At 31.2% G+C, this 13,771-nt stretch overlaps 1 protein-coding gene across 2 annotated transcripts in view; it reads left to right on the top strand.

The window, feature by feature from the left end:
• Positions 1-11,330, top strand: part of LOC114347173 (codanin-1) — a 347,709-nt gene extending 336,379 nt beyond the window's left edge. For both annotated transcript variants that reach the window (XM_050645617.1, XM_050645616.1), the window contains 2 exons: positions 1,209-1,474; positions 11,069-11,330. In XM_050645617.1, the coding sequence (XP_050501574.1) occupies positions 1,209-1,474; positions 11,069-11,194 (392 nt within the window). In that variant the 3' untranslated portion in view covers positions 11,195-11,330. The remainder of the gene's footprint in view (positions 1-1,208; positions 1,475-11,068) is intronic.
• The last annotated feature ends 2,441 nt before the right edge of the window (positions 11,331-13,771 follow it).

Here is a 13,771-nt window from a genome sequence, read left to right as displayed (position 1 = left end):
TCTATGTCAATTCAAGTAATCACTTAGCCGATTTGTTCACCAAAGCATTGTCAAAGACAGTTTTTAACAATATATTTAATAAGTTGAATTTGTCACTTTAAACTATGTATTTGTTGTACTTGTTTGTATCAGGTCTTTGTTTTAATATTTGTTATCAAATCTTGAATAAGTGGGAGTGTTAACGTAAGCTAATTTGTAATATTCAAGATAGAACAAAGAACAGTTTTTGTTTTTTAGTTTTGTGTACAATATTGTCAAACTATTGTCAAAACTGTTTTTTGTTAATATTTTCAGTTCTCAGGCTAAGTTTAACAAACTTTTTACTAATCGAAAGTAGTGGTATAACATTTTATTCAATCAACTATTTCTAATGGGAATAAGCCACAATTTTACCAAAAAAAAATGATTTTATTAACGTTTCGAAGCCCAAATAGGGTTTCGTTGTCAAAACACAAAATACAAAAAATACAGTATTTTGTATTTTGACAACGAAACCCGATTTGGGCTTCGAAACGTTAATAAAATCATTTTTTTTGATAAAATTGTGGCTTATTCCCATTAGAAATAGTTGATTAAAAAATGCCACAAGGAAATAGCTTCAGCACAACATTTTATTCATCAAACGGGATCATACGGCACGTAATACTGCATTTCAAAACGGGTTTTTTGCCGCGAAAGATACGTGACTTAATATTTTTTCTTCGTCACTTTCAACTGAAAACTCCAAACTAAAAAAATATTAATCTGATACGAGTTCAGTTACCTACTCTCTAATAAAATTAAGCTTTTTGGTTTAGGAAATATATTATAAAAGATAATAATATGTAATTGAAATCAATATTTTGTGAGTTTTGGATCTTTTTGGTACTCTTAATCGATTATAATATGTCCTTAAACAGACTGAAAACGACTTTTAAAATTAGGTATGTATTCCTTGCCATATAATGCGGTTTAAAGTTATCGTACAAAGTGGCACCAGTCTGTCATTTTTAATTATTACGTCACAGATACATACAAATTGTAAATCTTAGTTCAGTTTTCCAAAAACAATTTATGCTTCAGGAAATATGCTGAAAGTAGGAGGAAACTATATTGGGGTCAATGTTTTAAAATTATTATGGAATATAGAGATCAGAGAGCATTTTATAAACAATGTTTTTTTTTGTAACATTTTTCGATTCGTTAATCATTTCTTTTTTTTTTTGTAGTTACGCATAGGCCAGACATTATGTATGCTGACAATTTGACTTCAAATTTTACAAAAGTTTGGCAATGGTATTCTACCTTCAAAAACGACTTGTTCAGTGATATATTGTCACCTAAAAACGTTACCTTAATCAATCAATGCAAGGATCATGAAAGAGTCTGGAAAGATTTTGCTAGATTCGTAGCTTTTCTTATACACGAAAATGTTTTGATCTGTGATAAGTTCGAAACGCAGTGTACTGCATTTTTTAGAAAAGAATGGGAAGAGGTAAATATGTCTTTTATATTTTAAGTTTTTAGCGATATGCATTGTATCTACTTACCCTCAACAACTAAACAAACATTACGTCAAAAACTTTAAGTGAAAATGATAATCGAGTCACGTCTTATCTTTCAATTAAGCAATTTTGCTTCAAGAAAAATGCGTTGAATTTAATAATAAAATATACACAAACAACAGTGTAGGCCTTATTATGGGCAATCCTCTAAGCCCATTGCTATCATATATTTTTATAGCAGCTTGAAACAACAATTTCAAAACATTCCGTATTCAAACAGTTCTTAGATTGGTGGAGATACGTGGATGATATACTAGTATGCTTTACAGGAACGAACAGGCAACTTGACCAATTTTTATCATATATTAATTCACTCCATAGTAGTATTGCGTTTACAATAGAAACAGAACAGAATAAGTTCATAAACTTTCTATTAGATGTAACAATTACCAGACAGTACAACAAACATGAGTTCTCCGTATTTCATAAATCTACCCATACTGGCACAACTATACACAATTCATCATCCCGTCCTACACAACATATTAGCAGCCTACCATGTCAAAAAATAACTTCGAGATAGAACTGAACATAATTAAGTAAATAGCAGTAAACAATGGCTGCAAATGAACAAACAATTAACAAAATTTTAAACCAAAAACTCAATAATAAAGCCCTGAAATTAGTCTATCCACCACCACAGAAAGAACCCAGTACCTTCTGCTTTATCACATATACCGGCAAGGTATCAACAAAAATAGATAGAAAGGAATAACACTAGCTTTCAAAACTAGCAACAACTTAAGCAAATACATTAAGAATAATAGAAGCCGAAAGAAAAAGCAACTACAGAGTGTTGTTTACAAATTAACTTGTGGTGACTGTCCGAAAACTTACATCAGTCAAACTGGCAAAACCTTTGACAAACGGATAGCAGAACACAAAAGGGCTTTCAACAATAGAGAAACAAATTCTACATACGCACTTCACCTTCTAGATCATAATCATTCTTTTAATGAACAGTTTCAAATTCTTCATATTCAAAATAAATTCCTTAAGCTATCTTTATTAGAATCTATGGAAATTAATAAATTGAAAAATACAGATATAATTCTGAATGACCAACTTGAGACAAACAGCTCCCCACTCGTCAACCTATTCAGTTAACGACTTTAAAATGCAAACACATAGTATAAAAATAAATCACTTGAGAAAGGCACTCTGCCGAAACAGCTGTAGTCACATAGTTTTATAATAAATTTTGTGGAAGTATCGAAAACAAAAGTTTTCAGTGTTTTTATTGCTAGATCTAATCTAAAGCTCATATGAACAAGGTGCAACAAAGTTTGCCTTCGGCTTCTGCCTAATACCCCACTGGAGAAGGGAAAAGGAAAAAATGCCAATTTTCTGTATGTCGTAGAAAACGCTTCAATTAACAAATGTAGCGATAATTATAACCAAAATTCAACTCACATTACAAATGATTTCATGTCACGGTAAATGCTTTCGCATTTACCGGTAGTTAAAGTTGTAGTTAATTTTGTAGTTAAAGTTGTGTAATTTCCAAAAACGTACTTGTGTTATCACAAAGAAGCAATTTTCAACGTTTTAGATCGTTTATAAAGTGAAAGTCTAATTTCAGCGTTTTTAGGCATATTTCAAAAGCTTCATATTTGTTGCCAAAACTCAATATCGAAATATCATTTTATAGGTTTTAACAATGGAACTAGTCAATGGAAATAATTAATTTTATTGATCTCATGAGAACCGTAAAAATGGCAAAAATCAGGCAACTTTTATTTATTTACTCATAAACTACTTGAAAGAAACAAATATAGTCATTTAAATGAATATAAAATAGGTATAAATATAACAAAACTAATAAAGTAAGGTAAAAATAAAATAAAAATCTGTTGCTAACGAACTTGCATCCAAGCCATTTTTCACAGACATGTGTGAAACTGATTTTATTTGCGAAAAAATTCAAAAATTGGGTACTCTAGTTGCACTTTTTGCCATTAAAACGCATTTTGATTGAACACTGTAATCAAAAATAAATATCGATGTTTTACCGTCGAGTTGATACAATTTTTTTAAATTAATTTTGCAAACGTAACTGTCGTTCAAAATCGCCGGTCGCTTCAAAAGTTGTTTCTGAGATAACGGTTCATTCTACACAAAAAGTGCTAACAAACATTTTTGTTCAAAATCTCAGCTTCATTTGTTATTTAAAACATTTTTTACAACGTACAGATTCTTGTTAAATCGATGTTTTCCGTTTCCCCCTTTTGAGAGAACTTTTAGGGGGAATCCTGAGACTAGGAGTGCCATCGTTTTTGGGGTCAAAACATTCTCGGCAAAATTCAGCTTGTTTGTATGATTTTTAGAGGTCAAATCTCTGAGAATTGGTTTGACGATTCAATCCAGGGTCTATTTGTCTGTATGTGTAGGAGTGTGTATACACATCAGTAATATACTCACACATATTAAAATAGATGAAAATCCGATTATACAGATGAAGAAGAATATAAAAAAGAAAAATAAATTGAAAAAAGCTTCTTTTGCGCACGCGTATAACAGTGCCCTATTGAAGATTTTAATATTGACGTATTTTTGATCTACAAGTGATACTGCAAACATAAAGCAAAAAACAGGGGCTAGATTAAATTTTATTTAAATTTTCTCTTGAACGCTGTGTGTTTAATAGTTTCAATATATTTTGTTTTGTTTTGCGAGTCTTTTCATGAATGAGTTAGTTTTATAGTGGTGTTACGTGCTAATATGAACCTGTGTTGGATTTTTTTAACAGTCTCCTTTATTTGTAATGAGTGGTCCGAGTTAGTAACGGATTGCGGTATATTATCCTGATTCGTGTTTTTTTGTCAGCATAGATATGACTATATTCCCTGCTCATCGTGTCCAGCTTGCCTATCATTTGGACCAGTATCCCTACTGGTCCAAATAACTACTAAAGTTTTTTATTTCATTAGTAGTTCCAAAATGACACAAAATCTAGGCATCGGATAAAAAAGTTTATTTGAAGAAAGTGTATTTTTTTTGTTCTTCTTAATGGCGGTACAGGCTCGTTTTTTTAATATTGTATTTAATTACAGAGTAATTTCCACATATTAATATATTTTTCAAATTGGGCTCTGTACCGCCATTGTTTATTATATTACGAATACGTGTGCCAAATATCTCGAAAAAATATTCAAAATTACAGCCGCAATCTTGGAACGCGTTTTCGCTACCTGTTGATCGCTACTGTTTCCTCTTAAGGTGGGAAGCTAGATTTTGTCTCTACCCTGATTCAAGATGAGTGAGAATTTAGAGAGCAGCTGGTCGACAAGAGAGCCTCAGGATATACATGGTGTTCGTCATTATAGTGGTCTAGAAGTAATAATGTGGGCTGGAATAATTTTTCAACATCGAACTGTTCCGGTTCTTGTGGAAGTCACCTTGAAGTAATATCAATAGAAAGATAAAAAGGGGGTTGTGAATTGCATAGTGTAGAATTCCTTCCCTTTTGTCTTCACTGCAGCATCCATTTGGCTTGTAAATTGTAGAAGCCTTGGATGTGTTACCAGGGAAATGTAATAAGTTTTCAATTTAAAAATCTTTTAGTAATATTTTTAATATTTTTCAATATTATTAATGTTGCTATTAGGATTGAAAAACTTTATCTTTCAATTGCCAGATGACGCTAGTCACCTAATCCATTCACCTCAGTTGCAGTGTGGGACTAATATATGTCGAAAAATTTACTGGATTAGAGAAAAGCAACCTATGCATTCTCTGAAGAGCCTCTAACAAGAGGTGAAATCGTCGATAAGAGTGCTGGTTGCGCTCTCTAATCTAAGTAAACATTAATACATTTTTGGCTTCGCATTGCAACTGAATAAAAATGGTATACATTTTTATTTAATATCAATAGATTGATCGTATTTTAGAACCTGTTGTCCTTCCATTTGCCAGTGCTGCAGCTCCTGAGTTGCGTTATATGAAGGATAATGTAAGGCAACATACTGCAGTAACTGTAAGATGTTGGTTTCATAAAGAGGATATTACACTTGTATCGGTCTTTCTTTCAGGATTAATTTATTGTTTCCTTACCTAAAAAGGAATTGTCGCTGCAATAAATTCAGCATCATTAGAATAAGGTGTGCAGCGACGAAGAAACCATATTTAAATAAAAGAAATATCGAAAAACATGTTTCTTTTTTTATTTGTTAATATGGTTTGTGCCTTTTTATCTTTAATTTGTCCAAAAATTGAAGAAAAGTCTTCTGCGTAAAAGGTATATTTATTTTAAATACCCCAAAAAAGGGCTACAAATACAAAAGAGAACGTTTTCACTCTAAAGAGTGCATCATCAGTGTTCTTTGCCTAAAATAAGTATAACCATAATTAGTGAAGACAAAGGTAAAAATTTTTAAAAGTTGACCAAGATAAAAAAGTTAGGTTAGGCTCTACATGCTAAGCCACCAAAAATACATGGGTTATAAAATACCCTTAAAATTTCGACTAAAAGTCTTACATTAAAATGTTATATGCTGAATCCTGATGAGGGATGAAATTAATAAGGATACCCCAAGGCATTATATGACTTGCCACGAAGCACGTGGGTTGTTGAGTCGAATTCTCTGTCTTCACATAGAGAAAGGTGAAAGCCACCTGAAGTACAGGTATATTTCTGACTGATGACAGAACGAGAGAGACAATGCAACTTGAAGTTTTGTGAATTGATATATAGTTAGGTACACTAGCCATTAGTTTTAAAAATTATTTGTAGTAAAATTCAATAATAACAACAAACATCAGTGTGTTGGGATTAAAAGTATGTATTCCATATTAAGCTAACATGAATAATGTAAGGAGTGAAATTAAAGTTATTTGAAACTAATTGTCAGCAGGGTTCAAATAAATGTATTAAGTAAAGACAGGCAGACAACCATACATGCTTTGATTTTAAAAGAAAGATATTATTTTAGTTGTAATAGTTATAGAAAAGGATAATATGTCCATATATGCTCAGATGCATCAAGGACAGAAAAAACTATTAAATTTGATAAAGACGATGTATAGGTTGCAGTTTGTATATTCCTGTAAGTAGTTATTTGAGATCCAACAAAAAGATGATTGATGCAACAAATTGAAATGAGAAAGTGTATAGTCAACAAAGTTGTGACTACTGGTAGTACGATGAGACAGGGAGCTCCAGATGTCTGATATCTAATATGAGAACATAAAAGTATATATTGGTGTGGAGGATGAATTAATGTAGACTGATATTAGTGCGAAAGTAATGTATGGGATATTTAAAGGTTAATTAACACTGATTTAAAATAAAAGTTGTTATAAAAAGGTTTAGAAAAGTTAATCTGTTCTTATATGTAAATATCTAGGATAAGGACAATTTAATATGATTTTCTAAACTTTTAAATTTATGGAGAATGAGAGAGAGAGAGAGAGTGTTGAGTAAAAATTGTTGAGTAAAAAAACAGCATTGATGGATCGTGAATGAATAAAAAGTAAGTTGTGGAATAAGTTATTATTAGATAGTGCAAATCATAATATTAAGTAAAGTCTACCTTAAGTTGTCTACCTAAGGTAGGTTGTTTGCCTACCTTTACTTAATTACTTAATATATTGATTTGCACTATCTAATAATAACTTATTCCACAACTTACTTTTTATTCATTCACGATCCATCAATGCTGTTTTTTTTTTTAATTTAAAACAATAACAATTTTTACTTAACACCCTCTCTCTCATCCCTCATAAAGGTAAAAGCTTAGAAAATCATATTAAATTTTCCTTGTCCTAGATATTTACATATAAGGACAGATTCAACTTTTCTAAACATTTTTATTACAACTTTTATTTTAAATCAGTGTTGAGTACCTAACCCTTAAATATCCCATACATTACTTTCGCACTAATATCAGTCTACATTAGTTCATCCTCCACAGCAATATATACTTTTATGTTCTCATATTATATATCAGACGTCTGGAGTTCCATATCTCATCGTACTAACAGTAGTCACAACTTTGTTGACTATGTATATACTTTCTCATTTCAATTTGTTGCATCAATCATCTTTATGTTGGATCTCAAATAACTACTTATAGGAATATATAAACTACAACCTATACATTGTCTTTATCAAATTTAATAGTTTGGGAAAAATCTACTTATTTTTCTGTCCTTGATGCATCTGAGCATGAGCATATATGGACATATTATCCTTTTCTATAACTATTTAAACTAAAATAATATCTTATCAAAGCATGTATGGTTGTCTGCCTATCTTTACTTAATACATTTATTTGAACCCTGCTGACAATTAGTTTTAAATAAAAATATCACAAGGAAAAATTCCTGTACTGGCTGTATACCATAAATCACAAAAAATAAAAACCTTATTTTGTAAAAGGTATATATATTTAAAATCCCTAAAAAGGGCTGTATCACAAAACGTTTTCGGAATCAATATTCCATCACCAATGTTATCACCTAAAATAAGTATAACTCTATAAGTAGAACAAACGTGAGGTTAAATTTTGACAAAGGTGAAAAAAATGAATCGATAGTTATACTTACAGGTTTACATGCTTTAAGCCACCAAAATGTACGGGTAAAAACCCTTAAATTGATTTTAAACAGTTGGGGTTACATTATATTATCTGATTTTGAAAGATGTTTAAAATATTTCCAGATTAACCCCTGGCATCACATGACATCAACCATATTGGTTGGAAAATTGAAGGTAGACTTTACATGGCAGAGTTTAGGTGACAACTGATCGGAATGGCCCCCAGAAGGATGTCATTACCAGACTGACACCGCACCTTGACAGAATCTAATATTTGTAGTTAATTCAGCCAAAAGAATATAAATTTTATGTTAATATTTAAATAATAACAGTAGTGAAAAATATTGGTTGGGATTAAAAATAATTTACCCTAAATAAGTATGATGGATGAAAGGTAAATTATAGAATCAAACAGAAGTGAATTAATACTTTCTTTAGGGTAGGCAATTATCATTACATTAGATGGGAAATTATGTTATTGGGTAAGCTGATGTTATGAGCTTAATATTTGGTGTAATTTATTAATAGAAGGATCCAACAAAATAGATAAAAAGATGATATATATTTAGTTTGGCTGAAGAAATATGTATTACTAGATGTGAATATAAATAAGAAAAGTATTAATGAGGAGACTGAGAAATCCAGAGACCCGACATCAAAGTATCTGGAGATGAAAAATTTTTTTTTGCAATGATGGGACAGGAAGGATATAAGGTTATTGGTGTGTAAGAAAGGAAAAAGAAGTGGTGATGAAAGAAGGGATGTAAGTTGATATTGGTGAATTGGTCTGTTACAGAAAATAAGACTGTGAATGAGGTTTAATGAGTGTGATAAGTCATAGGTATCACTTATCGAAAATGTGGTTTAGAGTCGAAGTGTAAATGAAGATGGATAGGTAAAGAGGAATAGATGAATAGTGGATATATTGACTATGAGAAAAGTTGGCGATGTAATGGAATGAAGTTTCGATTAAACGATACATGACGGTTGACGCAATTAGGGCTATTTTGTTTCTCGTTGACTATTTCTAGGTCCTCATACAGGTCCAATTTTAGGTAGTGTTTCTGAGGAATGTTGTGTAACAAGGAGACGTCTTCTGGGATGTTGAGAGTGTGTTTTTGTTGTTTAAGATGTTGTGAGAAAGTGGAAGTGTTCTCTCTTTTGGTGTGTTCTAGGGAACGAGAAGCTAATGATCTACAAGTTCTACCTATGTATGTGGCATCACAATCAGAGTATTGTAATTTATAGACCCCACTACGATTCATATAATGAATAGGGTCCTTAGAATTAGTAAGACACTGTCCTAGATTATTAGGGACTTTAAAAAGAGCAGTTGATAACACCCATATTTCTTTTAAAGTCCCTAATAATCTAGGACAGTGCCTTACTAATTCTAATGACCCTATTCATTATATGAATCGTAGTGGGGTCTATAAATTACAATGCTCTGATTGTGATGCCGCATACATAGGTAGAACTTGTAGATCATTAGCTTCTCGTTCCCTAGAACACACCAAAAGAGAGAACACTTCCACTTTCTCACAACATCTTAAACAACAAAAACACACTCTCAACATCCCAGAAGACGTCTCCTTGTTACACAACATTCCTCAGAAAGACTACCTAAAATTGGACTTGTATGAGGACCTAGAAATAGTCAACGAGAAACAAAATAGCCCTAATTGCGTCAACCGTCATGTATCGTTTAATCGAGACTTCATTCCATTACATCGCCAACTTTTCTCATAGTCAAGATATCCACTATTCATCTATTAATCTTTACATATCCATCTTCATTTACACTTCGACTCTAAACCACATTTTCGATAAGTGATACCTATGACTTATCACACTCATTAAACCTCATTCACAGTCTAATTTTCTGTAACAGACCAATTCACCAATATCAACTTACATCCCTTCTTTCATCACCACTTCTTTTTCCTTTCTTACACACCAATAACCTTATATCCTTCCTGTTCCATCATTGCAAAAAAAATTCTCATCTCCAGATACTTTGATGTCGGGTCTCTGGATTTCTCAGTCTCCTCATTAATACTTTTCTTATTTATATTCACATCTAGTAATACATATTTCTTCAGCCAAACTAAATATATATCATCTTTTTATCAATTTTGTTGGATCCTTCTATTAATAAATTACACCAAATATTAAGCTCATAACATCAGCTTACCCAATAACATAATTTCCCATCTAATGTAATAATTGCCTACCCTAAAGAAAGTATTAATTCACTTCTGTTTGATTCTATAATTTAACTTTCATCCATCATACTTATTTAGGGTAAATTATTTTTAATCCCAACAAATATTTTTCACTACTGTTATTATTCAAATATTAACATAAAATTTATATTCTTTTGGCTGAATTAACTACACACATATTAGATTCTGTCAAGGTGCGGTGTCAGTCTGGTAATGACATCCTTCCGGGAGCCATTCCGATCAGTTGTCACCCAAACTCTGCCATGTAAGGTCTACCTTCAATTTTCCAACCAATATGGTTGATGTCATGTGATGCCAGGGGTTAATCTAGTCCAGGGGTCAATAGTGTAACAATTGACCAAAATAAGAGACACATCAATCTTACCGTTAAAAAATTATGACGAATACAAATTTCTGCAAAAATTAACAATTCGCCCTGTATATTATTAAACAATGGGAGTAGACACTTTTTAATGGTCATTTGTTATTCCCCATAGAGGCCTGCATACGTGGTAGGAGTATGTACAGTTCCTCATGACTCACCCTGTATAGCCCTTTTTGGGGGTTTTAAAATAAATATACCTTTTACGCAGAAGATTTTTCTTCAATTTTTGTAATTAATGGTATACAGCCAGCTACAGGAAACTCTTCCTTGTGGAATTTATTTTGTCCCTTTTTGATATTAATAAAATGATGTTTTTATTCATACCCTTTAATGTTGTTTTTTTGATATAAATAGTATATTGAAATTTCTTTTTTAGGGTGTTCTCAAAAATGTTTGTTATTGTATAAAACATTTTGTTGAGTTTCACAAAGAAAACGGAGGAGATTTTACAAAGTTTATAATGTTGCTGGATTTTTTAGCCGATTCTTTTATTGATATTTGAACAAAAAATGTTTATATTATGTTTTTATTGTTTTTTGTATTTAATTGTGTTTAATTAATTATTTATTTACTGTGTCTATTTTAATTAAATATTTTCTAAAATAAAAACTTCAGCAGGATTCATTGTAGACTGTAAAGTATGGTATGTCAGTTATTCCGATGGTTCTTTTGTGTCAGACTTTATTTTTTATCCAAGAAAGTCTCAATCAAAAGCGCAGTAGTTGTGATTAAACCAGTCTTTATTTCCTGGACATACGAGCTAACATTAAATTTATAATATTGCTGTGGGCAAATTAGAAAAATACAAGGAAAAGTTATTTACCAGCAATTTTATTGCTGTAATCGAATCTTATGATGGTATACAGGGTATTTGGTAATAAATGGGCCATAGCTTAACCTTAGATTTCTGATCTTAATAGGTCGATTTAAGCTAGTTTTTCACATTAAGTAGGGAATTGCTCAACAAACAAAGTCTACCGTATACACTATGGCGCTTTTATCTTGGGGGCGGTTCCCATCCCTTCAAGGGGGTGTAAAAATTGTTGGTCAAAATAACCACGGAAGTGGCTAGAGAACTTAACACTTTTTGAGGTATTCTTGGTTGAAAATTGGCTATTTTCATTGAAAAATGCCACCTTTTCGGACGGTTTTTTGCGAATACCTCAAAAACTATACATCTAACTAAAAAAAAACTATAAAAAAACATTTTTGTAGCTTATAAAAAAAACAAAGAGATTCGTTTCTTCATAAATCTTATAGTTAAAATAAAAAAAGAGATATGATAGATGAAACCAGTTTGTTTGTTTGGTGCATGGTCTGATCGGTTTATTCAACTTGATTTAACAGAGAAACGGTCGATTTTAGGTGTCTAATGCTACCAGTACCTTTTGGATTGTTTGAAAAGACCTTTTTTTATTGGCTTTAGGATAAGACCATGCGGCCAGAGACAAATTAAGTAGTACATACATAAACATAATATATCTTACCTAAATTATCTAATTAGTAATCTAAGTTAAAGTTATCTAAATCTGACCGACCTTTTTGTTAAGAATAGATATGTTAAACATTTTTTTTTTCAAAGTGAATTTTTGTTAAATTAATCTTAATGAGCAATTATAAATGTCGATTACGTTCAAACTAAGCGAGATATGCTGCAAATAAAATTGATGACTAATGCATTTTAAGAAAAAGTGTATGTTTAACCATTCATCCACCAGAATTTAAATGTACCGTTTTTCTTCTACAATACCATTTACTATAATGCTATTTCTATGTTCAAAAATTTAGATGGGTTTAAAATAAATAGTTTTTGAAAAAAATAAGGTCAAATTATAAGCGCATTTTTAAATTTTCTTAGAAATCTTTCTTTTTCTCCATGTAACTCAAAAATGATAAGAGATACGAAAAAAGATACTATACAAAAATTTAGGGTTTTTCTAGGTCTAACTTTTGTTCTTGTTTTTTGTTACTGTATCTCTTATCATTTTAAAGTTACATGGAAAAAAAAGATTTTTAAGAAAATTTAAAAATGCGCTTTATAATTTGATCATATTTTTTTCAAAAACCATTCATTTTAAACCCGTTCACATTTTTGAAAATAAAAATACACTATGCATTTCAATTAGAATACTTTGAGCCATGCATTTAAATTCTGGTGGATGAGGGGTTAAATATTACTTGCCATTTTTTCTTAAAATAGGTTATCAATTTTTTTTGTCGCATAACTCGCATAGTTTGAATGTAATGGACAATTATTAATAGTGTTCGTTTTAAAGGTCTTTTCAAGCGCTACAAAAGGTATTGGTAGCATTATACACCTAAAATCGACCGTTTTTCTGTTATTTCAAGTTGAATACACCGATTTGAGCATGTACTAAAAAAAACAAACTCTTTTCACCTAGGTATCATATCTCTTTTTGTATTATAACTAGAAGTTTTATGAGTTAACAAATCTCTTTGTTTTTGTATAAGCTACAAAAATGTTTTATATAATTTTTTTAGTTAAACGCATAGTTTAATAAAATTTAAACGCATAGTTTTTAAGGTATTCGTAAAATACTGTTCGTTGCTGTTGCCACCCAAGGCCTATTAATTTTGTAATAAATAACACTGGAGAGTACACTTTACTATTTTAATTTTACAAATACTACAACAAATTGAAACAAAGGATTTACATGAGTGTAATGTCTGTAGGTTAGGTTAGAATCGTTTTATTTTTTCTTTTTCGGAACATGCGTTTTTCGTCTGTTGTCACAACGGTTCTTGTGGATAGAAGAAGAATCAATGTTGCTAGTGTTACCGGTTATAAAAATAAGAATGTTCAATACTTAACATAGCCGGCTCCCTTGAAGGCTGATATGAAAGACCATTTGAGAGGAGGAAGCCCATCCTCCTTGATTAGCACAAGTGTAACCGAAGTCAATACTTAGGGCTCTGATTTCTTCCATTTGTTTCGAGATTGTAGTTGTGAAATGTATTCGGATGACCATCTCTTCCAAAACAATTGAAGTCTTTGTTGGATCAGCTGATACTTGTTGAGACGATTTTCGTTAACATCAAGCCAATAATTGTGGTCTGG

This window comes from Diabrotica virgifera, chromosome 3 (assembly GCF_917563875.1).
Source record: "Diabrotica virgifera virgifera chromosome 3, PGI_DIABVI_V3a".
Taxonomy (NCBI): Eukaryota; Metazoa; Arthropoda; class Insecta; order Coleoptera; family Chrysomelidae; genus Diabrotica; species Diabrotica virgifera.
The sequence above is the reverse complement of the archived record's forward strand: the minus strand, read 5'-3'. Positions and strand labels throughout refer to the sequence as shown.